This window comes from Bos mutus, chromosome 2 (assembly GCF_027580195.1).
Source record: "Bos mutus isolate GX-2022 chromosome 2, NWIPB_WYAK_1.1, whole genome shotgun sequence".
NCBI classification, from domain to species: Eukaryota; Metazoa; Chordata; class Mammalia; order Artiodactyla; family Bovidae; genus Bos; species Bos mutus.
Genome location: NC_091618.1, coordinates 895,997 through 923,834, shown reverse-complemented (window position 1 = coordinate 923,834; position 27,838 = coordinate 895,997). Strand labels below are relative to the sequence as shown.

Here is a 27,838-nt window from a genome sequence, read left to right as displayed (position 1 = left end):
CAGTACTTTGGCCACCTCATGTGAAGAGTTGACTCATTGGAAAAGACTCTGATGCTGGGAGGGATTGGGGGCAGGAGGAGAAGGGGATGACAGAGGATGAGATGGCTGGATGGCATCGCTGACTCAATGGATGTGAGTCTGAGTGAACTCCGGGAGTTTGTGATGGACAGGGAGGCCTGGCATGCTGCGATTCATGGGGTCGCAAAGAGTCGGATACGACTGAGCGACTGATCTGATCTGATCTGTTCCCTCCATCCGCCCTGGAAGTCTTCCTACCCCAGTTCATCTGGTGAGTCTTACCCACCTGTCAGTAACTCGGCTCAGATGATCTTTCTACAGGGATGCCCGTCCCTGACCCAGAATAGGATGGATTCCCTTGCCAGGGCAGTCCTACATAAGTATCACTTTGCAATGCTTATAGAAAGAAAGTGAAAGTGAAGTCGCTCAGTCGAGTCCGACTCTTTGCGACCCCATGGACGGTAGCCTGCCAGGCTCCTCTGTCCCTGGGATCGCAATGCTTATGGAGGGAGAAAAAGCTGTCCTCCACCTGGTCCCTGGCTGGGTTTGAAAATTTTGCTGACAAAGACAGATCAACAGGAAGAAAAGCATTACAGACTTATTTTAACCTAAGTTTTAGGTGACACAGGAGACTTCATAAGGAAGTGAAGTCCCAGAGAAACAGCTGTGTACTTTACTGCGAGGTGTGATGACGAGCGGACAGTCTAGAGGACCGGGAGAGGGGGACCAGCGTGAGGTTAGGTGTAGCACACTGGAGGCAATTTAGCAAGTCTTGTTTATCAAGATTCTTCCGAGTTTCCCTTCGTCTTCAGAGATAAGGATGTTCCTGTCGTCCTGGAATGTGAAGGGCATCTCTCACCTGAGGGATTTATGATTGGTTTTTGGGAAGAAGGTCAGCATGACCTTCTGATTCCTTCTGTTTTCTCAAAATCTTTTCTTCAGTTTATTGGTGGCATAATTTGGGATAGCGCGTCCTGAACCACATCACACACTTGGAAGAACTCGTTTAATCTTTCCCGTTACACTGTGCATTCCACTAGGGCAGAAGCCTGGTTCTCAACCTTTGCACCTAGCACTGCGCGTCTTGCATGTACGGGGGCCTCAGTAAGTACTGGTCTCTAAGTGAAAATTTTCCATCAGGAATTCCAGTGCCTCCCTGGCCTCCAAATTTATTACTCTTTAATTCGCTAATACAGGAAACATGTATGTATGTAACTCGACCATGTTAACAGCATCTTGCTATAGTGGGGCACGTTCACAGGCAAGTAAAACACACAACTTCTCTCGGCGCTGGAGACAATTATTCAAGTTGTATTCATCTTTCATTCCAATCACTCAATTAGGGCACGTCCCTTGTTGGCAGATTCGTAAGAAAAGTAACTGTTTTCCAGCGAGTGTCCTCAGGTGACCTGTCTAGACGTGCCCGGGAAAAACAGTCCAACACTCGCCTAACCCCCAAAGTAATGTCTGATGCGCGGGGCACGTGGCACCGCCCACGAAACGCGCAGAGGGGAGCGGTGCCTGCCGGCGGGGCGCCGGTCGCAGGCTCGGGTGGGCCGCGCTGCCCTGGGACCGCGGCGAGGGCCAGGCCGCCGGGTCCGCCGGCCGGCAGGGGGCGCGCGCGCCCCGGGCCCCGCGCCGCCCGCCCTGCCGCGCTCGCTTGCCGCCCGGCCGCACATGTGTTTCTGTTTTGTGTTGTAGCATTTGTTCTGGAAGCTCGTATTTACATTTTAAGTGTATCTGGTGAGTGGGTTGGAGCCCTCGTCTGGGCCGGGGAGAAAAAAAAGCCCTTCGGTTCGTCTTTTAGCCTCGCCTCTTCCTTTTTCTGTCCGGTTTCTCATTACTCTGAGCAGGTAGGGGCTGAAAATGAAATCGACAGCGATCAGTTTGTGGGGTCTGGGAAAGTTTGTTGGGTTTTTTTTTTTTTTCCTCTTTTTTTTTTTTAAAGAGGAGAAATGGTAAAAAAAAAAATGGGGAAGGGGGATGGGGGAATTGAATGAATAAAAAGGGAAAGAAGGCGGATCCACGTGGTTTAATCGGAGACAGACAGAGATCCCATTGTTCAAAATCAATAAAAAAAAAAAAAAAAAAAAAAAAAAGGGCAGACAGGGCTGAGGCGCGGGGACGCTGGGGAAGGTAGCGGCGGAGCCGGCCACTCGGCAGCTGGGATCGGGGGACCGGCCGAGCCGCACGCTCGGGGAGGGGCTGGGAGACAGGAGAGCACCATTAAAGTTATTATTTTTCGTGTCTGCGAGCAGGTGTTTGGGGCTGGGGGCCGGCTTTATTCGCGCCGCTCCTCACTTCTCCGCGGGGGACAGCCCCCCCACCCCGAGGGGTTCGGCTCCTTAGGGCCGGAGGTCGGAACCCCCTGGCTGGAGCAGAATTGGGGATTCAGGCGGGCGGTGAAGAGAAGCGCATTTGAGTGGGCTTGGGGAGGGGGTCGCGGAGACAAAAGCAGCAGGTGGGGCCGCCAGAGAGGGGTAAGCTCCTTCACCCCCCAGGTGCCGAAAGGGGACCTCTGAAGTGCCCCGAAGCCTTCTGTAATGAAAACCTGGTGGACCAGAGACTCCCTTTTTCTCTCCCATTACTTTTTTGGGCACCGGGCTGCAATTAGGATGCGATGTGGGCAAAGCTAACTTGAGGATGGGCCTTGGGGGCTTCCCATTTATTTGTTCTTTGCTTGAGCGGATTGCAGTCGGAGACCTGGGCTCCCGTGCGGGATTCCCCGGAGGCGGCGCGATTTCCTCCGGGCTCGCCCCCTCTCCGCCCGCCCCGTGGCCGCCACTTCGGGGCGGGCAGGGGAGGAAGTGGAGGCCGCGGGCTCGGCTGGCTCCCCTCCCCCCGCGCGCTTTATAACCCGTCCATTGTGCGCCGCTGCCCCGTGTCTCCTCCAGCGCGACCATGCCCAGGAAGAAGGCGGCGGCGGCCTGGGAGGAGCCGAGCTCGGGCAACGGCACGGCCCGTGCGGGGCCCAGGAAGCGCGGCGGCCCGGCCGGCAGGAAGCGCGAGCGGCCGGAGCGCTGCAGCAGCAGCAGCGGCGGGGGCAGCAGCGGCGACGAGGACGGCCTGGAGCTCGACGGGGCCCCCGGCGGGGGAAAGCGCGCGGCGCGGCCCGCGGCGACCAAGGCTGGCGGCGCGGCCGCGGTCATCACCGAGCCCGAGCACACCAAGGAGCGCGTCGTGAGTGCGGGGCCGAGCCGGGGGGGCGGCGGGCGGGGGCCGCGGCGCGTCACCGCGCGTCCCGGCCGGGGGCGGCGGGGCCGGCGCAGGCCGCGGGCTGAATCATCGCCGCCGCCGCCGCGCAACAAAAGGGCGCGGGCCGGGGCCTACCCGACCGCGCGGCCGTTGGCCGTTGGGGCGCGCGCCCCGGGCCGGCGGGGGAGGGGCGGCCGGAGCCCGCCCGCGGGGGTCAGGGCCCCGCCCCCGGCGCCGCGCCCGCGGACGCCCTCCGCCTCCCCCGCGCGCCGGGAAGGGGACTTCTGCAAGTTGTCTCCGGCCGGAGGCGCGCGCGGGGCGCGGAGGCGCGCGCCCTCGGCCGTCCCCGGGCCCCCGCGGCCGCCGGGCAGCCCGGGTGCTGCGGGAGGGGTCCCGTCTGCGCTCCCGGGGCGCGGCGATCCTCGCCGGGGCTTTGAGGTTCCCGCCGCCTCGGCTCCGGCGCTCCGGGGGGGCGGGGCCTGACGGCCTCGGCGCATGCCCCGTGCGGCTCCGCGCGGTCTCGCGCCGGCGGGGGTGGCGGGCTCCGGGGCCCGGCGCGAGGGCGCATGCTCTGAGAGCCCTCCCCCTCCCCGAGGTCGGGAAGAGGTCCCCCCCCCGCCCCCCCCAGAGGTGTCTGAGCTTTGTTCGTCGCTTGTGGTCATGGTCAGAGGGCCCGGGCGCTCCGTGTGGGCTCTGCACAGGGTTCTCCTCCACCTCCCGTGGCCTGAATGGGCTTTAATTTGCTCGTTAGAGTTGGATCTTCCAATCTTAGTTAAGGTTGTGACCAGTCCATGTGCCTGCAAAACCTTGCAGAGCCATAGATCTTAATCTGGTGTCAGGGGGACATGTGTTTAGGGAGAGGGCCAAAGCTTTCAGCAGATGCTCGGATAACTCCAAATAGTGCGAACTTGCACTTGGGCTATAGAGTCACGGTCTGGAGGAATCCTTTTCTCAGTCCCAACCAGCGTGATTTTCCCCAGGGAAGCTCAGGCAGTATTTAAATGGTTAACAACCGTGCCCTTCTAGGTCCACTTTATAGGTGAGGAAATTGGGGCACAGAGTCTGAGGGCCTGACCCAAGATCACATGGAGCTAGATTTCCACTGGGCTCAGGGTTTTTCTCCTGATGTCATCCTTAACACCTCTGCAGATTGTGAAGAGACGCTCTGTAAGTGCCATCTCGTCAGAAGGGTCAGTGTGTTGGATGGTGGAGGAGGGTGATGAAATGTGTCACCTCGGCTTGGGGACCAGCCCAGGCCAATGTGTTGAGAAAAGGAGCACAGGGACAAGCATGACCCTCTGTGCGGGACTCTGGACATTTTTCCCTCCAGCCCGGAGGGAGCGGAAGTGAAGGGCCAGTGCTTCCAGTGGAAACAGTGGGCGTTTCAGAGCAGTGAGTTTAGTTATCCCGAAGTAGGGGATTCTTACCCTGCTGCTGAGACTGACCCCAGGAGGCAGTCATGGGGAGAGCATGTGCAGTGAGCTGGCCAGCACCCCGTCCTCGGCTCAGGGCACGCAAGAGACTGAGGGTCCGACGAGGGATACTCCTCAGTGTTTCATAGCTCAGCCTTTAAGTTCCTTTTAGCATCAGTTGGTCCAAGGTCAAGGCCAGGGCCAGGCTGCCCCCATTGCATTCCCAGTGCCTTGCCATACGTGGGCACAGCCCCTCTCTTGGGTGTGTTCCTGGACTCCAGGGCAAGCACCCAGGAAGCAGCCCTGGGAATCCAGTCTGCTTCTGCAGGCCAGCGACCGTCCTCAGCTCGTTTCAGAAGGAGGCTTTTTACTGAGATTTTCACAAGCCTCGCTGCCTTCCAGGACTTTTGGAAAGAGGTTTGCGTGAGGGCAGCTGCCAGGAGTTGTCTGAAGCCATGCTGCCTTCAGTTAACAAAGCTGCAGATGTTGGGTTTGTGAAAGATAAACCTCAAATACTAATATGGTTGAGGGACGGAGTCACCTTGAGGAGAAGCTGTGTGTATAAAACATTCTTAGCATTTCAGTCTCGGAAAATGCTCTCTCCGAGGACCTCAGGTTTCTATGTGGCTGTATCAGATGAGCATTCTCCGATCCTCCAGTGTCGGTGCAGCCTGAATTCCCTGTGAACTTCACAACCCTGTAGGTAAAGTGAGCAGCCTTGGGTGACTCCTGGAAGACAGCTGAGTGTCGCCAGCTGTCCAGGTCTTTGTAGTTCGTCCAGCGTTGGGTTGCTCAGGTTTTGTGGACCCTGAGACAACTCTGCCTCATCTGAAAGGACCAGATAGATGCAGCTGAAAACTGAGCTTGGAGCCTGTTTCGGTTGATAGCCCACTAGGGAGCTGCTGCTGGCCTGTCTCTGAATGGTCTTCCCTCTGCCGGGAGCGGCAGCTTTCTCAGTGGATGTATGTTCCCGGCTGACTCTCAGTCTTGTAAACACGCTTCTTGTACAAGGGCAGTAAACGTCGTGTTGGACAGAAACCCCACTCTGTTGACTGAGGAAGCTCAGTACGTGTGTCTGCCGTGGCCGTTCTTCCGCGGCCCACAAAATGTCACCCATCCTGGTGGGAGACTGTTCTCCCAGCTTTTCTACCACGTGATCTATAGGCACTGGCAGCATGGCTGCTGATGGCAGCTAAAAACCAGTTTCGGCCCCACGGTGAAGGCCGGTTACACCTGGGCGGCCCGGGACCCTCTGGGGCTCACAGCCCTGGCAGCTGTCCTTGGGGTGCCCTGCGTGGAGCCCTTCCACGTCTGGGGTCCCCCACGAGTGTGCAGGTTCAGCTCTGTGGCAAAGAGGAACCTGGGCTGTGATCTTTAAGGGATGTTAGAGGAGTTCCAGTCCGTACTTGAATCTTTTATTTCATGTCATGTGAAGGGAAGAATGGAATAATAAAGAAATAAGGATAGGCAGCCTACAGCAGAGAGTTAGGTAGACAATACAACATTTCGTGTGAATGTTGTATTAACCCTAACCGTGAATGTTGTATTCATGGGCCATGAGGCCCATGGCATTAAAAACCCAGACGAAGTACCGCTCACCCTCCTTCCAGGACCACTGACCCTGGAGGAGACACAGCTGACCAGTTCACCAAGGATTCTCACAGAGCACCTTGTGTTCCCCCGAAGGCTTGGGGGTTTGTGTAAATGCTCAGCTGGCTCAGTGGCCACTCATGCAGCTGCTGGCACCTCCAGGGCACGGGAGACACTTCTGCCCAGGGTGATGGCGCTAGTTCTGGAGGACTGCAGGTCCTACAGCGGCTGCCAGCGCCGTGGCCTGTTAGTGTGTCGAGCGGACGTGGTATGGAGCAGTTTACCGGTCTCTGCCCGCCTAGGGGGTCATGGGCAATTCCGGTCTCTTCTGTCCACTGTTCTGGCCTGATAGCTCATTCCATGGTGCTTAGGTTCATCCCGAGTCTCTGCTACCCCTCCACGTGGACCTGAGAAACAGTGGAGAGCAAGTTGGTAATGAAGGCAGAGACCCGGGGCTGCTGCATCCATGGGGGCTTGATGGTCTCCTGATGCTGTTGGTCTCCTGCAGTAGACCTGCAATGTTCCAGCCAGGGCTGCCGGTTAAACAAAGAAGGAGAGATAACTGGGGGAAACTCGGCTCCCGTTCAAGTAATCGGAGTCTGGCTGCTGTGGGGTGGACTACCCCAGCTAAGGTCATTCTCTGAATAATTGAAATGTGGCAGAGTCGCTCTGCAGCCCTGGCTGCTTCGTGGCCCTTTGCATGCAGACGGCAGATGGACTGCCTGCCTCCAGCCCCTGCACGTGGCCAGGCCAGCGAGCACGATGGGATTGGGGCGGGGGGTGCCTGTGACGTCAGGTTAGGTCACAGAGTTCCCCAAGAAGTGGAATCCGGCCCCCCGCCCCCACCACACACACGCTGGGCTGCCAGGACGCCTTGCCAGGGCAGTCAGCGCATAGGGTTAGATGACTGGAGTTGCAGCTGTTTGGTTTGTTTCTTCTCAAAGCCTTCCAAGAACTTCTCTAAACTGAAGGAAAACCCTTCTTTGCCTTTAATGCCCTGGGACGATGATGGCGTGGAGGATGAGAGCAGAACAGGAAGTAACTGCTCCCCTGGCCTGCGTGGAGCCGAGTGGAGACTCAGAAGTGATTCTGACAAACGGTTGGCCTTAATGAGTGTACCGGGCCGATCTCAGAGTGAATCCAAGGCGGGACTGGACAGTAGCCTCTTGAAGCGGCACGTGCTCCCCCGACGGTGGGCGCCTAGCCCTCAGGACAGAGGTGTGCTGGCCCACAGCCCCTGGCTCTGGGCCAGGAGCGAGGACAGGCCCGCCCAGCCCGCCCGCCCTTCCTCCCTGCAGTGGAGCCCTGGACCCAGGGCGCTGCTGTGGCCAGGAGCGCCCAGGGAGGGTGGGGAGGCGCCGGGCCCCAGGGTACAGGTGCACGTGTGGCTCGCCGCGCTCATGTTGGGAAGGTGCCGCCTTGGCCCCGAGGACAGTGGCTTTAACGCGCTCCCTGCGTACCGTGGCAGGCCTCTTGCAGACACCTGTGTGGCAATCTGCAGAGCCGAGAGGGCGAATGTCATTTGGCTGCTTTTGCAGTATTTAGCCAAAGAGATCTTAAAGAGAAATCAAAGGATAACGCCGAGCCTGGGCTAGACTGGTGAGTTGCTGGGCGCTCACCAGTTTCCACTGGGAAAGCGATGGCTGTGCCAGGCCCCTCTGTCTGCTGTGCAGGCCTCTGGGGGCAAGCATTCATGTTGCATTATTACTGTTATCTTGGTTGCTGCTGTCGTTGGACAGGTGTGGGAAGTTAGAAGCAGCACTGCAAGCTAATTTTCCCCCCTCTCTCTCTCTCTCTAGAAACTTGAAGGGTCTAAGTGCAAAGGGCAGCTTCTGATTTTTGGGGCGACCAACTGGGACTTGATTGGTCGAAAAGAAGTGCCTAAACAACAAGGTGAGAACCGCGTCTAGAGCCGGAGGCGCTCACCACCCTGGTGCTCCCCACGTGCGTCACCGCCCGGGTGCTCCCCGCGTGCGTGTCCAGCGTGGTTCTGCCCGAGTGCTCCCCGCGTGCGTCACCTTCTGGGTGCTCCCCGCGTGCGTCACCGCCCGAGTGCTCCCCGCGTGCGTGTCCAGCATGGTTCCGCCCGAGTGCTCCCCGCGTGCGTGTCCAGCGTGGTTCCGCCCGAGTGCTCCCCGTGTGCGTGTGTCCAGCGTGGTTCTGCCTGAGTGCTCCCCGCGAGCGTGTGTCCAGCGTGGTTCTGGTGTGCCTAAACAACAAGGTGAGAACCGTGTCTAGAGCTGGAGGCGCTCACCGCCCGAGTGCTCCCCGCGTGCATCACCGCCCGAGTGCTCCCCGCGTGCGTGTCCAATGTGGTTCCGCCCGAGTGCTCCCCGTGTGCGTGTGTCCAGCGTGGTGCCGCCCGAGTGCTCCCCGCGTGCGTGTCCGGTGTGGTTCCGCCCGAGTGCTCCCCGTGTGCGTGTGTCCAGTGTGGTTCCGCCTGAGTGCTCCCCGCGTGCGTGTCCAGTGTGGTTCCGCCCGAGTTCTCCCCGTGTGCGTGTGTCCAGCTTGGTTCTGGTGTGCCTAAACAACAAGGTATGAACCGTGTCTGGAACTGGAAGGCACTGTCACCGACTGAGTGCTCCCCGCGTGCATGTGTCCAGTGTGGTTCTGATGGCCGCCGCCAGGTAGGTGCTGTTTACAGAGGCACTCAGAGAGGCCACATGATTGGCCCAGGCCACACAGCCACTCTGTGATGGGACTGGGTTTGAACCCAGGTCTTCAGCAGGACTCTCACTTGGGCACAACTCTGGTTTTGATAATTCTGTTGAGGTAAAAATATAAATATTAGCCTCAGATAAGCATTGATACTTTTTTCCCGTTTTTCTTTCCATGTCACTTGGCTTCATTAAAACGGAGAGGCTGGTGCTGTGGAATGTCAAAGTGTCCTCAACATGGGTCGCATGTCAAATGTCAAACTTGATAGACATTTCAGAAGAGCTCATGTTTCTTTGCAGACTGCCAAATGGTTGCAGAAACGGGTTTGACAGAATAAGGAACAATCTGGAGTTGGGAGTGGAAAGGTCCCAAGAAGTATCTTGGTCCCCAAATGGTTTTTGAAAGGTGGTGTCTTTCCTTGGGATGAATACCAGCCCGTCCAAGAGGAGTGAGGCTGGCGCTTTGCCATGTCTTATGGCTTCTTGATTTCACTTGGAAAGATTCCCAAAGTACTTTCCAGCATTGCCCAGTGAACAAATATTTGCACGCTGACACTCCCTGGGGCCTCAGGGCAGGCATTGGAGATCATCTTAGTCCATGAAAACAGCAGGCGGGGGCTTTGGTGACTCAGGGTCCAGCTGAGTTAGAAATGGGTTTGAGCCACTTCCCTGTTGGGGCCAGCGCCCAGCCTTCAGGACCCAGCTGTCTGGGCCCGAGCTGCCTGGTGGCTGGTGGCACCTGGCGCCTCTCCCGGGGCGTGACAGCATCAGTCCCCCTGCCAGCTCCTGTGCAGGTGCTGCATTTTCTCGAAGCTGCTCTGTAAATGAGAGGCCTGTGTTTGCGACTAGAGACGCTCGGGGCCCTGAGTAGGAAGTAGATTCCAGAGGGGAGCCCTTGGCAGAGCAGGGCAGCGTCTGGTTTGGGAATAGCGCCCTGCTCGGCCTCGCTCTAAGAGTGCCTTTTTGTCTTCTCCCAGGCCTACCTTTGCTTCCCAAATGTTTCTCCCTCTGAATGAAACAAAGAAAATTTTTAAGTGTTTGCGTGTCTTTCGGCTGCCATGAACTTTCCAGTGGACATGAAGGGAAGGGAGGGGGAAATAGGTTTCCCACCTGTGCCAAACCTCAAGGGAAGGAGGGTCTCACCGCCTGCCCCAGCCTCCCCCCAGCAAAGCGGCCTCCCGTCCAGAGCCCATCTGCCCTCGGGTACGCATCGCTGGGCCTCAGACAGGCAGCTGCTTCCTCCCTTTTCAAGACGGCACAGGGATGGCGTGCTCCCCGACTCGGCCTGGGCCCGGGCATTAGTGAGCTCCAGCCTGGCCCGCTTGCCTGGCCCGCTGCATTGCCTTTCATTGGGAGGCCCTGAGAACTCCTGCCTCTCACGAACTGATAACCTCTTGGCCTCTGACACTTGTGGAGCTCAGCCAGAGAAGACGCTCTGGCAGATCAGACCTTCCACCAACCGTGAGGGTCCGTTTAGGGCCATTGGGTCGGCCGTGGTGCCCCGGCCCTGTGTGTTGTCCACAGACATGGTGCCCAGCACTCACGCCACCGTGATGAGCCGCCCTCAGCACAGGCGTGAAGGCTGTTGTTTCCAATGTGCTTTTCCCAGGAAGTTGCTGGGTCTCCTCTCACCTTCTAGTAGTAGAGCAGTGTTTGCAGGTGGAGAAGCCCAGGGGGTCCTGAGTCGTGCTGGAGAACTTCCCACTGTTGTGGGACCCTGCCCGTGTGACTCCCCTGGAGAAGGAAACGGCAACCCACTGCAGTGTTTCTTTTCTGGAAAATCCCATGGATAGGAGCCTGGCGGGCTGTAGCCCGCAGGGTCACAGTCAGACTGAGCACACACACGCCACATGCTGTGGAAGTGAAAGCTGGTTGCAGTCATGTCCAACTCCCTGCAGCTCCACGGACTGCAGCCTGCCCCTCTGTCCACGGATTCCCCGGGCACGAGTACCGGGTGGGTTGCCCCGCGCCCGAGGCCCCGTGTGAGTGCATGAGAGGCTGGCCTGGCGCCCTCTGCTGGCGGGGCGCTCGGCGCGGGGACTGACTGGGCCCGCGAACAGACTCCCCCTGGAGCCAGGTGCACGACGGCCAAGTCGACCTTTCAGTCAGTTCCTGCCTCCAGGTCAGTCTGACACGGTTGGTTTGGCAGCAGCTAGAAGAAGATGGCAACCCACTCGAGTGTTCTTGCCTGGAGAATCCCAGGGACGGGGGAGCCGGGTGGGCTGCCGTCCATGGCGTCGCACAGAGTCGGACACGACTGAAGCGACGCAGCAGCAGCAGCAGTATTTCATGAAAGTCACCACAGGCCTAGAAACGAGCTCGCTTTTCTGCCTGAGCGCCTCCAGTTGAGAGAATTAGGCCAGAAGTTGGCCACACCCTGTCCACTAGGAAGGCGAAGTGGGGCTGTGAAGGGGGCCTTGTGCCTGGAGCAGCACGTGGGGCGCGCTCAGGGCAGGAAGCAGGGAGGTGAAGGAGGCTCAGTCCGCGCTGGCGCGGAAGGGCCGAGCTGGAAGGGGCCTGTGGGCAGGGAGGGCCTCCCAGCGCAGGCTGCGGGGTGGACGGGAGGGAGACGCGGGTCTGCAAGCCCCGGGCTGCGGGAGGAGGGCGCTTGTCTTTGGTCGGCAGCAGCGTCCCGGGCGAGGCAGGGCCAGAGACGCGAGCCGTGTCCTGACGGCCGCCCTGGAGCCCCCGAGGGGGTATTGGAGGGGGGAGGGGGTGGTGACCCAAGGGCGGCTCTCCCATCAGTTGAGCTCTGGGGGTGTTTGACGCGCGGTCCTTTGCTCCCCGCAGCTGCTTACCGCAACCTGGGTCAGAACCTGTGGGGGCCCCACAGGTATGGGTGCCTGTCGGGGGTCCGGGTGCGGACGGTGGTTTCGGGGTCGTGCGCCGCGCACAGCCTCCTCATCACCACGGAAGGGAAGCTGTGGAGCTGGGGTAAGTACCTGGGGTCGCGGTAACTCACGGAGGGGGTCGCCGGGGGGCTCGCGTCCTCCGTCCCCTGGGTGAAGACCCTCAGCTGCCCCTGCTCTTGTGTGTCCTCTTCCCGACGCCCAGCCAGCCTGCCCCCAGAGCACGCCACTGGTCTCTGCCCTCCTGCCCCCGCTTTCTCGGAATCCTCTTCTTTAAGCAGCCCTCTCCCGAACGTTCTGCCTGAACCTGCAGCTTTCTGAGATCGAGGGGCCTAGAACTGAATCCTATTTTATTTTAGGCTTGCGGTCCCCCCCAGCACCCAGCACAGTATGACGTAGACCTCTGTTCCTGCCACTTTAAATGCCACCAGCTTTTACATCCGCCACGCGGTGACACAGCCCGAGTCTCTGCTGGGCTGTTCCGCAGTTTCTTATTCCGTTTGCCCAGAGAGTTGAGTTAACTCTCCTGAAGTCATCTGCTATCACTGCTCCTGGCCTCCCTGGCCTGGGTGCGGGGGGAACTGTCCCTGGGTCTTCACCTCCCTCATTTCAGGGTCCCCTGCAGGGGGCTTCCGTGCCAAGTGCCGGATCCCTCTTGCAGATCCTTCGTGCAGGCTCTGGCTGAGGCTCTGTCTCCTCCACGCCCTCTGCTGGCTCTGGGACTCTTCTTTCCGCGGGGGGTGTTGGCATTGATCCTCACCCTTTGTTTCTGGCCCTTTGGCTAGCTTTGAGTCCATATGACTGCATTTTTATTTTGGGCTGTTTGAACCATTTTTTACAATTTCATGAGCGGCTGTACCAAAGTCCAAATACATTAACATCTGTTGTCTTCCCTGCACTCTGCTAATTTTGTGATTCTGTTGGAAAAAAGCTAAGCAGCGTGTCTGGCCCAAATTTAAACTTTGTAGTTTCTTGGTGACACAGTGGCACTGCACGATTGCCATTCTCTCCCAGGGTACCGAGGTCTCTCCCCCAGCGCCCTCCTCCCGGGGGGCACCGAGGTCTCTCTCCCCCAGCGCCCTCCGGGGGGCACCGAGGTCTCTCCCCCAGCGCCCTCCTCCCAGGGGGCACTGAGGTCTCTCCCCCAGCGCCCTCTGGGGGGCACCGAGGTCTCTCTCCCCCAGCACCCTCCTCCCGGGGGGCACCGAGGTCTCTCCCCCAGCGCCCTCCTCCTGCTCACTGTCCCCAGCTCTGGGTGCAGCCTTATGTGTCGGGGTCCCCAACGTCAGGTGTCTTTATTTCTCATCTTTCTGCTGAATTTCACTCGTGGTGTTTCTGAAAATGTGCCCTCTCTTGACCCTGTGGGCAGAGAATGATTGTAAAAGATGTGCATCTGACCTGGCCCCAGAACCCAGCCGTGTCCCATGAGCACACTTGTCACTGTGGGGCGGGGCAGGGCCGGGGGGACAAGCTACAGGGGGTGTCCCGAGGCCTGGGAAGGTCCCGGGCCCAGTCCAGCGCCCGGGAGCATTGGTGCAGGGCCCTGGAACTCACGGGGTCTGCACGTGCCGGCCACCCGGGCCCCTCGTGTTTGTAGAGGAATTGCGCCCCGGCGTGTTCCCGCCTTTCAGTGAACTTGGGCAGTTTCCACTTGACCTGGTGTCCCTCTGCCCTCCTGGAGCCTGTGATCAGAGCCCGAGGATGGTTTTCCTCTCGTAGTGGCAGCCAGTCACCCCTTCTTGAGCCCCGTCCAGGCCAGTTGGGGCTCGCCTTTGTGGCTTTCCTCGCCCTCTTTCATGACTGCAAGGTCAGAGTTCATTGTTGGGAAAGGATATGGAAACCTCCCACGGTTTCCAAATTGCCTGGCTTTCTGGCCCCATAAAATCTCCCAAAATGTTTATTTACAAGTGTGGTTCTTAGAGAGACCTGGGAGAGGCCCACCAAGCTGTTTAGATTTGGAACTACTGTGACCTGAGTTGAAAACTTAGGGAAGGTGAAGGGCAGGCCAGCCTTCTGGTCCACCCAGCCCTCCCTGTTCCCTTGGAGCTGAAAGGCTCTGTTAGGGGCTGGATGTGGGTGTTGTGCTCAGTCATGGGAGACTTTATGACCCCAGGGACTGTAGCCCGCCAGGTTCTTCTGTCCATGGGATTTTAAAGGCAAGAATACTGGGGTGGGTTGCTATGCCCTCCTCCAGGGAATCTTCTCAACCCAGGGATCGATCCTGCGTCTCCTGAATTAGCAGGCGGATTCTTCACCACTGTGCCACCTGGGAAGCCCTGGGGGCTGTGCAGTGCAGGGGGCGGGGGCTGTGCAGTGCAGGGGGCCGGGCAGGGCCCAGCCTCCTGGAGCCTTCCTGCCCCGATTCCATGCCAGCACAGCCAGCCAGAGGTGGAGGTGGACCCGTGTCCAGGAGAGCCTGTGTTCAGAGCTCTGTGTTCTGGCCTTGGGCCCTTGCTGGGGTTCACATGGCTCAGGGTCCTGTGAAGGCTGACCAGCAGGAGGTGGGGTTGGAGAGGAGAGAAGTGCGGGGTCTATGGTAGATGCCCGGAGCACTGCGGGAGTCAGACTCCTGTGAGGCAGGTGTTACTGTCTTAAAATACCTTGGAGTGGAGCGGATGAAGGGATTGGCGTCTGGCAGGAACGGGGAGAAGCGAGAGCTGTGAGTTTCCATGAGCTTGTCTGCTCGTGTGTGACGTCCTGGCTGAACCTGCTTTATATCATTTCCCTGGAGGACAGAGCTGACGAAAATGCCAGGATGGGTCCTAGCCCTGCCCCAGAAAAGAGGGTCAGAGCAGGTGAGGTGGTGGCTGGTGGCTGCCCGCAGAGGTGACTCTAGGGACAGCTCTGCACATCTTACCTGGTCACCCAACCCAACCCCACCCGGCAGCCTTGAAAGGCTGGCATTGCCTGCAGAGCTGGGCTTGCTGTCACCCGGCTCTCAGCTGTAGGTTTGGAGGGCGCCTTTTGGGAGACCCCGACTCGCCCTGCAGCTGCTCTGGCTGCCCTGTCTCCTCCTTCCCACTGTATCTGTCCTGCTCCTGACCCACAGGGCGAAATGAGAAGGGGCAGCTGGGCCACGGCGACACCAAGAGAGTTGAAGCCCCCAGACTCGTCGAGGGGCTCAGCCACGAGGTGATCGTGTCTGCGGCGTGTGGGAGGAACCACACCTTGGCCTTGACGGGTAAGGAAGGGCCACTTCCCTCCAAATGGGGTCAGAGGCCAAATAGTCCAGCTGGGTTGGGGGTGGCGCTGCCCCCTTGACTCACTGTCACGATCGTAAGGATGTCCAGGGAGCCTGGTGGGCAGCTTCTCAAGGCATCATGAGCCACACCCACGGGTGTCAGTGGCCAAAGCTATGGGAGGGTCTGTGCCGGGCAGTGGTTCTGCTCTGAGGTGTCCATCCCACACCCTTGTGGAAAATTGTCTCACTTGCGTTCTTCCTGGCAAAGGAGCTGTTTTTCTGATTTTAGAGTCTTTGATTCTCAGTCTTGTTCAGGGTCCTCAGCATTGTTTTCCCTTTGCTAACGATGTCGTTCTCTCCTTCCAGAAACGGGCTCCGTGTTTGCCTTTGGAGAGAACAAGATGGGGCAGCTGGGCCTCGGCAACCAGACCGACGCCGTCCCCAGCCCCGCGCAGGTGCTGCCCGCGCCCCACCTTCAGGGCCTTTGCTTCTCTTTGTTTCGGGGGTGGGTTTTCGAGGGGAAGATCAGGCATCTCTCCCCCTTGTTTGAGTTGCTGGCTCCTTTCTAAAAGCAAGGTCTCCATGCTTTTGAGTGGATCGGGTTTAATAGACAGCCACAGTTGAAGAACGCCCTAGAAACAGTTTTTTATTCTGACTGGAAATAATTTGTTCCAGGGGCCTGTTTGAAGCCTGTTCTGCTCTGCAGTGAGAATTGTTCCATGGATGTGATTTGTCTTTGTCTGAAAATACTTTTGAGTTTTGACCTCATAACAAGTGACTTGCCAGGTGCTCAGCACACAAATAGGTTAGGCCATCTCTTGTTCCTGAAAAACTCTGGAGTCAGCTGGGGGCTGGGATTTATACCTAAATATTGAACTTCTGCCGTAAGGCAGCAGGAGGCTTGTTAGTATCTTTGAGGGGAGGGACTTTGACGTCTTAGTCTTAAAAAGAGACCTTGGACAAACAGACCTGTCGTTTGGAGGATTTTTGAAATGTTTTGTCAGCCATTTGCTCTGCAGTGGGATGAGATGGTTTCAGAGTGAGCCGGGCCGGGTCAGAGCCCGAGGCTCAGCGCCCCCTCCCAGTCTCATCGCCTTTCCCTACGATTTCCTGCAGTGCTGACACTCCTCGCCCCCTGGTTCCTCCAGTCTGGCTTCCCCAGGCTGATTAGTTTGCAATAGAGAGTCTTAAGCGCTTTGTCAGATTTGTGTCCAAACCCCATGTTAAATTAGTCAGGGCCTTTGCTGTCTTCTACTTCCTAATTTCAAACCATTACATTTCCTATTCACACTTTCAATTAAGGCTAATTAGCAAGCAGCTTTTACGGTAGTAAAAAAGAGTGTAAACCAGTTCATTTTACTGGTTAGTAGTAATGCTTATGAAAGCTTTTCTTTTAGTCGCCTAACATCCGAGGTGGTGAGTGGAGGGAAATCTGTGGACTAAATGTGATTATAGCTTCTGTTTTCTTGTACCCTCTTGCCCACACCCCCAGTCAGTTGAATTCAGCGTTCACTGGGCACTAGAAGGTGTGAGGCACGATGTTAGACATTTTGAGGGTTAGAGAGGCCCAGCGGCATGGTTTGCCCATCTGTGAACGGATTCTGTACTGCGTGTGTTTTTACATATGTGCAAAGCCTTGCCTTCAGCGTTGTGGCATTGTGGAGTCCATTAGAAATCCTTAGTAGCCTAGTAATTGTTTCACACCAACCTGTGGAGACTTTATCAATCTTTAAAAAAAAAAAATATGTCTGCAAGTCTGCTGTCTTTTCTTTTCAGATAATGTACAACGGCCAGCCAATTACCAAGATGGCCTGTGGGGCTGAATTCAGTATGATAATGGACTGCAAAGGAAACCTCTATTCCTTTGGGTGCCCTGAATATGGTCAGCTGGGTATGCAAGTACATTTTTAAAAAGCTCTGTAATATAACTGTATGTTTAGAACCAGCAGTCAGCGCGGGGCTGCACACACATGGTAGAGATGTGGGTAATTGATCGCAGATAATGGCCTTGATCCATTACGTGGATGTCCCGTTTGTGGAGCAGCTGTCGTAACTCAGGGGCTGCGGAGTCTGACGGGGACTTGCCTTAATGAAAGTCAGGGCGTGAGTCTGTCCAAGGATTTTTTTCTCATTTGGGAATTCATTTTTGTATAAAAGGATTTCAAGGTTTTGCTTTTCTTTTCCTTATCAATTTTTAATCAAACCTCTGTTCATTCATTTTCATGTTTAAAGATTTGCCTTTATCAAAAGTGAGGAACTTACACAAGAGTAAGGTTGTTTTGAGCGCCCTGGCCTGGGCCACTGTTTCAGGTATACGGAAGAGCCAAAGTCATTTCAAAGTAGGATTCCCTTCCGGATTTTCACCCCTAAACAGAAGGGATGAAGCTGACTCGCATTTCACTGAGTAGAAAAGTCAAACGCAGAAGGAGCCGGCAGTGAGTGGCGGGCCTCCGTGCTCGCTCCCCGGCGCCTCCCAGCCCAGCGCGCGCGCGGCGCGGGCGCCCCTGCTGGCCGCGCGGCGCGCGCAGGCTCCGCGCCCGGCCGGCCGGGGCTGCCGGGCTCCGCGTCCCCGGGCGCGCGGATGCGAGGCGGCATAAATAGACTCGGAACAGCGCCTTTGTGAAACTAAATATACCTTAGTCAGAAGTGAGAGAGCAGGAACAGCCCCGTGCACACGCCTCTTGGTTGCCAGGGAGTTGCCAGAGCCTGCCGGAGAAACCTTCTCCGTGGCCGTGGGTGCCGGTGCTGGCCGGCGAGGCGCCGGAAGTGAGCCTCCGGCCTGCTTCCGGGACCGCCGCCTGGCTCCGCTGGGCAGCCGGCTCTTCGGGCGGCCGGCGGGCAGCTGCTCCCTCGGGGATGCGAGGCGCCCTTGGCGACGGCGATGGCGGCTGCCGTTGAAACGTCAGCGGGTCCCGGGCGGCGCGGATGCCTAGACTCCCGGGCTTGGTACCCTCGCTGGAGGGGCCCTGCGGGACTGGCCTCGTTTGTGTCTGGAGCCCGTTAGTCCTAACTCCCCAGCTTGCTGGAGAACAAGCCCTCAGGCCCGTTGTCTGAACCCACGGTGGTCTCGGGGAGTTAGAGCTTGAGTTGCGCGCTGTGCACGCGCCCCCGCGACAGACTTCCTGGGTCAGCGCAGCAGAGACGACAGCGTGCCTGGTTCTGACAGCCACTCTAGTATGTGGGGTCGCTGGGGACGGGTTGGCCTTTCTGGCCCGTGGAGGCCCCCGGAGGCCCCAGCGTGGGCACGGAGCAGACCAGCCTGTGGGTATGAGAGCCTCCCGCGTGTCTGGCCCCAGCCCAGCCTTAGCCACGCAGACAGAGGGGTTTTCACAAATCTCCCTGTTAGGGACCGTGCCCTTGGGTGTTTCTTATTCTGATTTCTGTTCATTTTTTAAAGTAACTGCTTTCAACCCACAATATCAATTCCATGCCCTGGACATGCCTCAGATAGGAGGATGCTACCTTGGCTGACCAAAGTCCCCGTGAGGCCCGGCTAGACTGGACAGGTGCCCTGCACTCTGGTCCCTGCTGACTGATGGCTACCTCTGTGGTCACTGCAGGACACAACTCGGACGGCAAGTTCATTGCCCGGGCGCAGCGGATAGAGTATGACTGCGAGCTAGTGCCCCGGCGTGTGGCCATCTTCATCGAGAAGACAAAAGACGGCCAGATCTTGCCCGTCCCGAATGTGGTGGTGCGGGATGTGGCCTGCGGCGCTAACCACACGGTAAGGCTTCAGTGCTTCTCACCTCAGTGGAGACCCTGGGCTTTGCAAAGCAAATAACGGCCCCTGGCCGCCTGGAGGGCGCACACCCTCGGATGTCTGGGGGCATCATTTTCACCTGCCAGCTTCTGCATGGCGTCCACAGACGGGGCCGAGTGGACTGACTTTAGCTTGGGGTCAAACCCTTCAAACAGAAGGGTTTTCTGTTTCTATCTTTAGTCTTCTGTCTTTCCAGGTTGATGGTATCTCAGGGCGTTGAATGGGTTCAGGCACTGAGGGTGTTTACTTACAGGTCAATTCGGATCAAGGCGATGAAATGTGTGTGTGTGCGTCTTTTTATCTCAGTTGCCTGCAAATGGCTGAGCGTCGGACTTGGGGCTTGTCTTCCTTGTCCTGCTGAGCGTTGAGGAACGGGTCAGTCTCTGTATGTGGGCAGCTGGCTGCGTGACCTCAGGACTGGGCGGTCTCAGTCCCTTCACGTCCAGTGCTGCTGCTCGCACAGCGTGTCAGAAGAAGCGGATCGTACTCACGCCTCTGACCTCAAATCATGTTTATGGGCTCTACATTTACACGATCCAAACACCAGACGTCAAGGAGACGGGAGAGAGGAAGATGGATTTTTAATTGCAGTGTGGCTGGGTGATCGCGTTGTGCTTGTTCATGCTTTCCAGCAGAGGGGTCGTACGCGTTCCGTGTTCTTTTCTGTATTCCTCCCCATGAGGGTTTGCTACAGGACACCGGATGTAGTTCCCTGCGCTGCAGCAGGACCTTTCTGGCTGTCTCCTTGGTGTGTGTCTGCTAACCCAGACTGGGAATTTACTTCCCTGCCCCCCACTTCCCCTGTGGTCGCTGTGAGTTTGCTCTCTTGGTCTGTCAGCCTGCTTCTGTTTCATAAATGAGCTGCTTTTCGTTGTGTTCTGGACCAGTGATGCCCTGTGGCTTTCCCTTCCTGACTTGGTCTCACTTCCTGTGATGGCCTCCAGGCCCCTCCGGCCGCTGCAGACGACAGTCCTGCTTTGATGCTGAGTCGTAGTCCGTAGCGTTTGTATCCTTTTTTTTTCCAGAAGAGGAATTGGTGTTTTAATTTAAAAATTTTTTTAACTTATTTAATCTTACACTGGAGTGTAGCCGGTTAACAGTGTTCTGTTCATCTCAGGGGCATTCTCCCCTAAACTCCCCTCCCGTCCAGGCTGCCACGCAAACACCTCGTTTGCCCGTTCGTCTTCCGTGTTGTCCATTCGGCTTCCGTGTTGTCCATTCAGCTTCCGTGTTGTCCATTCAGCTTCTGTGTTATCCATTCGTCTTCCGTGTTGTCCATCCAGCTTCTGCGTCTTGCCTGTTGTAAGGAATGCTACGGTGAACGTTGGGGTGCACGTGAAGATGGGTTAAATTGTGACTTGTCACCACGCGCACTGCGCCTTGGCCAGGTGGACATCAGCTGTGTGATGTGAACCCACCTGAAGAAGGATGCAAGGTGGGCAGGGCTCTTCCTCGGGGCTCTGTCTGCAGTTGAGTCAGGGCTGAAAGAGGAAGTGGAGTGCGGCGGCCTGCTCTAGAGACATCACTGAAATGGGGAAAGGGGAAGGCTTACACCTTGAGTAGCCGTGTCTTAGGGACATCACTGAAATGGGGAAGGGGAAGGCTCACACCTTGAATAGCCGTGTCTTAGGGACATCACTGAAATGGGGAAGGGGAAGGCTTACACCTTGAGTAGCCGTGTCTTAGGGACATCACTGAAATGGGGAAGGGGGAGGCTTACACCTTGAATAGCCGTGTCTTAGGGACATCACTGAAATGGGGAGGGGGAAGCCTTACACCTTGAATAGCCGTGTCTTAGGGACATCACTGAAATGGGAAGGGGGAGGCTTACACCTTGAATAGCCGTGTCTTAGGGACATCACTGAAATGGGAAGGGGGAGGCTTACACCTTGAATAGCCGTGTCTTAGGGACATCACTGAAATGGGAAGGGGGAGGCTTACACCTTGAATAGCCGTGTCTTAGGGACATCACTGAAATGGGAAGGGGGAAGCCTTATACCTTGAATAGCCGTGTCTTAGGGACATCACTGAAATGGGGAAGGGGAAGGCTCACACCTTGAATAGCCATGTCTTAGGGACATCACTGAAATGGGGAGGGGGAAGCCTTACACCTTGAATAGCCGTGTCTTAGGGACATCACTGAAATGGGAAGGGGGGAGGCTTACACCTTGAGTAGCCGTGTCTTAGGGACATCACTGAAATGGGGAAGGGGAAGGCTCACACCTTGAATAGCCATGTCTTAGGGACATCACTGAAATGGGAAGGGGGAGGCTTACACCTTGAATAGCCGTGTCTTAGGGACATCACTGAAATGGGGAAGGGGAAGGCTCACACCTTGAATAGCCGTGTCTTAGGGACATCACTGAAATGGGAAGGGGAAGGCTCACACCTTGAATAGCCGTGTCTTAGGGACATCACTGAAATGGGAAGGGGGAGGCTTACACCTTGAATAGCCGTGTCTTAGGGACATCACTGAAATGGGAAGGGGGAGGCTTACACCTTGAATAGCCGTGTCTTAGGGACATCACTGAAATGGGAAGGGGGAGGCTTACACCTTGAGTAGCCGTGTCTTAGGGACATCACTGAAATGGGGAAGGGGAAGGCTCACACCTTGAATAGCCATGTCTTAGGGACATCACTGAAATGGGAAGGGGGAGGCTTACACCTTGAATAGCCGTGTCTTAGGGACATCACTGAAATGGGGAAGGGGAAGGCTCACACCTTGAATAGCCGTGTCTTAGGGACATCACTGAAATGGGAAGGGGAAGGCTCACACCTTGAATAGCCGTGTCTTAGGGACATCACTGAAATGGGAAGGGGGAGGCTTACAACCTTGAATAGCCGTGTCTTAGGGACATCACTGAAATGGGGAAGGGGAAGGCTCACACCTTGAATAGCCGTGTCTTAGGGACATCACTGAAATGGGAAGGGGAAGGCTCACACCTTGAATAGCCGTGTCTTAGGAACGGCCGAGGAAGCAGTAGGCGTCCTGGCTGTGCCCCCTGCTGCTGGCGGGCCCCTCCCCTGTCCGAGGCAGGCAGGGGTCGCCTCGCTGTGTCTGCCCTGGGCCCTCGGCCACGGCCGCAGACTCGCAGAGCAGCAGCCCCCTGTGCGTCCCATCCCAGCGCTGTGCTTTGTCCCTCCTGCAGCTGGTCCTGGACTCCCAGAAGCGGGTCTTCTCCTGGGGCTTCGGAGGCTACGGCCGGCTGGGCCACGCCGAGCAGAAGGACGAGATGGTCCCTCGACTGGTGAAGCTGTTCGACTTCCCGGGGCGTGGGGCGTCCCAGATCTACGCTGGCTACACCTGCTCCTTCGCCGTCAGTGAAGTAGGTCAGTGATTCCTTGTCTGGGCCTTGGGAGGATGGCGTCCAGAGTCCCGGTTTCCCTGCCTGGCTGCGTGCTCCACTGGGGAGACCAGTGGCCGTGGCCTCTGCCGTGTTTGAGACCAGGGACCTGATTTCGTCAACCGCCCGGGCTCTTTGGCCAAAGCTCTCTGTGGTCCCTCGTGCCTCGCGGGTCCCCTTCCTCTCCTCCTCTCGTTGATGCTGCTGAGATGAGGAGGCGCTCAGCTCCTGGGATGACGGTGACAGTGGGCGTGTTTCTCTTTCCCAGGTGGTCTGTTTTTCTGGGGGGCCACCAACACGTCCCGGGAGTCCACCATGTACCCGAAGGCTGTGCAGGACCTCTGTGGCTGGAGAATCCGGAGCCTAGCTTGTGGGTACGTGACCGTATCTCCCGTAAGCGGGACGTCTGCCCCTGCCTTGGGCATGTTGGACACGCACAGGAGGTGCCCTGTTCCTAGAGGGCTCCTCTCTTCCACTGGGGTGTCAGGTGCCCCGAATTCCGGAGTCTGGAGGGGAGGGACTCTGCTCAGAGCAAGGGGCGTTGGGAGGTCCTTGGACCTGCCGCTGCAGAAAGTCACTGAGGGTTTCACTTTTCAAAGTTGATGTGCTCTATCCATGGTGCAGGTTCAAAATCCTGTTTAGTTAGGACATTTTAAGTTACTGTGATACAGTGGGACTGAGAAAGTGATTTTAAGTCGGTGGTTTTCTGTTTATTTTGAGGGTACTTGTTGAGCTATGTAGCACTTCTTAGGGAGGAGTTTGGTGATGTCCGTCACCTGCCAGGTTTGGGGGAGGTGGCTCTGTGGTGGTTGGGTCGGTGTGGCTATAATCTGAAACCTGTGGCCCCACCCAGGTTCCTGTCCAGCAGGTTCCACCCCTTCGGAATGAGCTCTTCATCCTGGTTTGGGGTGTCTTCCTTTTCCCAGTGTGTTTGTTGCTCTGAAAGTGACCTCCTGCCCTAAGGGCCCAAGGACTAAGAGTGGGCATGGAGGGGAGATGGGGGCCCGTGTTTCCGGGCGCTGAGGGCTTCTCCTGTTTGGGTCTGCTCCAGACAGCGGCTTCAGGAGGCGCTCCCTGGCCCCATGCTGTGCTGGCGCAGATGGAGGCTTGGTGGGGCCAGCTGGGTTTATGCTGGTAGTTTCGCGCCCTTCAGGGAGCCCACGAAAGCGCCTGGGGCCGCTGGGTGGTGGGGTGCGGGGCTGGGCTGCTGGACGCCGGGCTGACGGCTGCGCCCGTTTGCAGGAAGAGCAGCATCATCGTGGCTGCGGACGAGAGCACGATCAGCTGGGGCCCCTCGCCGACCTTCGGGGAGCTGGTAAGCTGGCCCCTGCCTGGTGGGCAGAGCCCCGCTTGGGCTCCTGAGCCGCCTCCTGAAAATGCGCAGAAAGGAGGTGTGTGCGTGTGTGGGTCCGTGTCCTTGTAGCATGCAGGTCTGAGGTGTCGCTTCAGCTTTCAAAGATCAGGTGCTTTTTTGAAAGTCCTTTCTGGCCACATTGTTAGTGGAAACTGGGAAGTTCTAGGTCCTATTTCCCCTCACATTGTGTAAACGGTACTTGTGGGATGACGCGATAGGAGAGAGGCTGGTTGCTCTTCACTCTCCCCAAGAGGGTTTCAAGCTACAGGATCAGCGTGTCCTCCTAAACCGTGGGCCCAGCGGTGACCATGTATCCAGTCTTCCTGGTTTCCAGCCTATGAGGTCATTTGGGGACATTGTTCCCTCATTTTTCCCAATAAGTTTGTCTGTGTTCCTGCTTTTAACCTCAGTTACTGGACTGATTAACCTTCCCCACACACTTGGTCTTCTCACCCAGAGCTTCTGGGCGTGATGAGTTCCGAACTTTCAACGTCTTCATCAAGAACAGCTGGGCCGGGGCTCACCCTGACGCCTGCCTGTCCTCGTGGTTTGATCATCAGCCTGGCTCTTGTGTTTCCTGCTGGAAACGAGGCCTGTTTCCTATCCCCCTGCCATGGGTGTGGGGCAATGGGGTGCTTCTCGACCCCTGTGCCATCTCCAGGGCCGGTGACCTTGAACATGCTGGAACCTTGAAAGCGATGAGAACCTGGCCCAGTCTTTACGGGCTGTTCTTAGAGATGTCCCTAGCATCTGTCAGAAATAGACTCTGAGTATCGATTTGGAGACTTGGAGGGAACAAGGTGGACTTTGGGGGCAGCCTCTCAGAGTTGAGGAGCCCGTGTGGCCCTTGGCTGGTGGCAGAGGAAGCTGGCCCTCCGTGGGGGCCCTTGTTGGAGCTGGGCTGGAAGGCCTTCACACCGTGGCACGTATTCTGTGCCCCCCCTGCTCCTCCATCCCCAGGCCCGGGCTGCCCCTCCGTCCCATGTCCTGGAGTCCCTGCTGATCGTGGACACAGGTGGGGAAGGGGACAGCCAGCACGTGCGGCCTAGGAGCCCTGAGGGCTGAGGCCACCTTTCCCCCGGGCTCACCGTGCTGCCGTCTGGGGACTCTCCCCAGAAGGGAGCAGAAACCCTACAGCTCACGTGTTTAGCACCTCGGTCCTGGGGTTAGGACAGGGCACCTGCTGGCGCCTAGGGGTGCCCGTTGCTGCCCAGGCCTGGCCTCGGGTCTGAGACGGCGGGGCTTAGCCACAGAGGCCCTGGGTCCATGGGAGGCCCAGGCAGGCTGCCTTGGTGCCCACTTGCCGGCTGGTGTGCACGAGCATCCCTCTCTTTGCCTCACCAGGGCTACGGGGACCACAAGCCCAAGTCTTCCACAGCAGCTCAGGAGGTGAAGACGCTTGACGGCATCTTCACAGAGCAAGTGAGTGGGGAGCCCTGGGGAGCAGGGAGAGAAGGTGGCCCAGGCCGCGCTCGTCTGCCTCTGCCCTCCGCACGCTGCCTGGTCTCGCCTGCCGTGTCCCTGTGCACCACTCTGGGGCTTTCTGGTGGGCGACCAGGCTGGCACAGAGGCGAGCCGCACTCACCCTGAGGGCCACCGGCCATGCCCAGCACAGCCAGTTCGCTCCAGTGTGGGCGCCTGCTCCTGTCTGCATCTTGCCTTCCCCCGAGGCTGTGGGGCAGGTGGCGGGGTGAGGCCCCTGCGGGCGCCAGCCCTTGTCACTGAGACGCGAGGGGCTTGTCCTTCCCACGAGGCAGGGCTGTGGTTCAGAGGGGCAGAGGGAGCCGCTGGCCTCTGCCGGCCGTCGGTGTCCAGGCCTGCTGGGGGGGCCCAGACGGTTGGAGGCGGTCTCGCCGACACTGGGGGTCCTCAGTCGGGGCCTTTTTGAGCTTTCCAAGGTGCTTCCGCTTTGACCTCTGTGCTGACCCCTGGCCAGCCTAGCTTCCCAGTGTCCCATGGTCAGCCTTGAGCTTGTCAACCCCAAACTCAGTGCGTGGCTGACGCGCCCTTGCCCACCCGGTGCCCGTGTCCCCCTAGGTGGCCATGGGCTACTCACACTCCTTGGTGATTGCAAGAGACGAAAGTGAGGCGGAGAAGGAGAAGATCAGGAAACTGCCAGAGTACAACCCCCGGACCCTCTGACGCCCCGGAGCCCCCACTCCACACCTCTCGCGGCAGCTGGCATGTCCACTTGCACTGGGACGGGAAGTCAAGCGAGGAATTTCAGAAGCAAAAGTTGACCGAAGGTGCATTTCTGTTAGACTCCCTGAGGCTCCGTTTTATAAGTGATTCAACGCCAACTACCTTTTCTGTATGCTTTCCAAAGTGGGTTTTTTTTTCCCCCTCCTTAATGTTTAATTAAAATATTTGCTCATAGTTGACTTACCATTCCTACGAAAGAGGCAGAAACTTTGAGCAATCTAGGCTTTTTTTTTTAGGCCCCCCTCTCCCCCACCCTGTACACTTCTCAAAAACACCCCTTTCCATTGTGGTGAGCATTGTGAGCCCAGCGGGTGCCGCCTGGCACAGGTCTCCACGTGCTCAGAAAACACATCGGCCGTGGGGGCGGCCCGGTTCCCGCGGTCCCCGCCGCCTTCCCGCTTCTCCTTCTAGACTGGCCGCGTGCGCTCTGCTCTTCCCCCGGCCGCCTGTAAGCCCGTTGCCTTTTGGCTGTGACATTAATAGAACCTGCCGTTTCCCCCCCGGTGGGGGCTCGTGGGTCTGTGTTTAGCCATTTATATCTACTTTAGGTGTCAGAGAAGTCCAAGTGAAAACCAGGTGATCATGGAACCAGTGGGGACTTGGGGGTGGACAGACGTGGTTCCAGAGCCGGGGTCGCCTCGCCAGTGCCTGCCGTCGGCGGCTGACCAGCAGGACAGTGCGTTCTGGAGTCCCCGCGGAGGAGGCTCATCCTCTGTGTCCCGGCCTTTATCGCCTTCGTGTTTCTGTGTTTATCCCGAGCCCCTGGCTGGATCCTGCTGGAACAGCCCAGTCTGTTTACGAGGCCCGGGTTCCTGCTCCATGAACCCAACTCGCTAGTCACATTTGCTTGGCTGTGCTACCAAATAGTTGGGATCGTGGAAGAAGTCCCCTTCCCCGAGTCAGCGCAGAGGCTGCGACCAGCTCCCCGCAAGTGCCCTGCGCACCAGCATGTCCCTGGCGCTGCCTGAGTTACGAGGTGCCTTTCCCGGAACCCTCCTCTTGCTCGGACCCGAGAGAGGCGGCGGCTGTGGCCAGGTTCTTGGTTTCGAGAGGGTCTGGACTGGTTTGGGTGCTTTAAAATAGCCGTTTAGGTCAGTGGTGCTTGTGGGGAGATGGGAGAGAGGTGCAGTGTGAGATTGGGTGGAAGGGAAAGTTCAATATTGGTCTTTTTTATTATTTTTTTTCTTTGCTTTGCTCTTGTTACCATTTTTGTCTCGATGTTAAAATGCCAAAAATGACTAGTCGTTGCTTTTCCTCTTCTCTTCCCTCCCGCCCCATCGCTCCTGACGGTGGCTCCCTCCTCCATGGGGATGTGGTCGCTCCTGTCCTGGCCAGTCCTGAGGCCTCGTGGCAGGAGGCCGGCCTGCACCTTTGCTAAGGTTTAGTCTGACTTCACGCTCGTCTCTGCCGTCTGTGTTTATAGTCCAGGGGAGAAGCTTCTGCAACTCCAGAGCTTCTGCTAAACTAACCTGATTGGTCCAAATCACCCTCTAACCACCATCTCTGACTCAAGCCTCCCCGCATAGAGCCCCTCAGTTTCCCCCGACAGAGCTCTTCCTGAAGCGGGCCTGGCGCCCGCGCTCCTGGACAGTGTGCGGCTCCCTGGGGCTGTGCGCCCACCCAGGTCCTGGCCCCTTGCCAGGGCTGGAGCAGGAAAGGGACGTCCCCTCCACATGAGGCTGCCCCGTTCTCTCCCAGTCACTGCTTGGAGCTCAGAATTGTAAAATGAACTTCCTAACTGGGAAAACCCTTTAGAACAGGGAACTGGGAGACAACTTGGCCCAGGGAGCGGGTGCGGCTCAGGAAGGAGACGTCGCGGAGCCTGGGTGTGAGGGGGAGCCCAGGAGGAGGAGGTGGTCCGGCTGAGGTGCCTGGTTTAGTGCTGTAACTGTCTTTTTTATATATATATTTCTCGGAGTAAACATTTTAAATAAACGGCATCGTTGTTTGCTCTGTTTCGGCTTCTGCATTTTTTTTTCAGTGGAACAATGAAGAGCACAGAAGTGCTTCCCAATGTGCCCCCCCGCAGCCCGCGCGCCCCACCCCCCTGCCGTCCCTGGAGGCTCCCAGTGACCCTCAGGGAGGCTTCAGGCCCCATTGGCCCAACTCAGCTGGCTAAGGGTGAGGCAGGGGAAGCTTCCTCGCCCCGCCTGCCTCCCCCGCCCTTCATAGGGAGCCCTGCAGATCCCCACCTGGCAGTGTGGCGAGCTGCCCACCAGGGGGCACCCTGTGGACTCTGTTCCGCCTGAGTTGACAGCTTCTCCAAGCCACCC

General features: G+C 57.8%; 1 protein-coding gene across 2 annotated transcripts; it reads left to right on the top strand.

Annotated features, from left to right (window-relative positions):
• Positions 1–1,613: 1,613 nt before the first annotated feature.
• Positions 1,614–27,520, top strand: RCC2 (regulator of chromosome condensation 2). Of its 2 annotated transcripts, none has more exons than XM_070382049.1 (13): positions 1,614–1,761; positions 2,913–3,198; positions 8,015–8,108; positions 11,663–11,806; positions 14,771–14,902; positions 15,269–15,357; positions 16,679–16,793; positions 18,463–18,629; positions 21,815–21,995; positions 22,278–22,383; positions 23,252–23,324; positions 24,708–24,785; positions 25,401–27,520. In XM_070382049.1, exons 2-13 carry the CDS (start codon positions 2,920–2,922, stop codon positions 25,503–25,505), a joined length of 1,563 nt encoding a protein of 520 aa, XP_070238150.1. In that variant the 5' UTR covers positions 1,614–1,761; positions 2,913–2,919; the 3' UTR covers positions 25,506–27,520. The 2 variants fall into 2 exon arrangements, with proteins under 2 accessions (XP_070238150.1, XP_070238146.1); XM_070382045.1 differs by having other exon boundaries at positions 1,730–1,871.
• Positions 27,521–27,838: the final 318 nt, after the last annotated feature.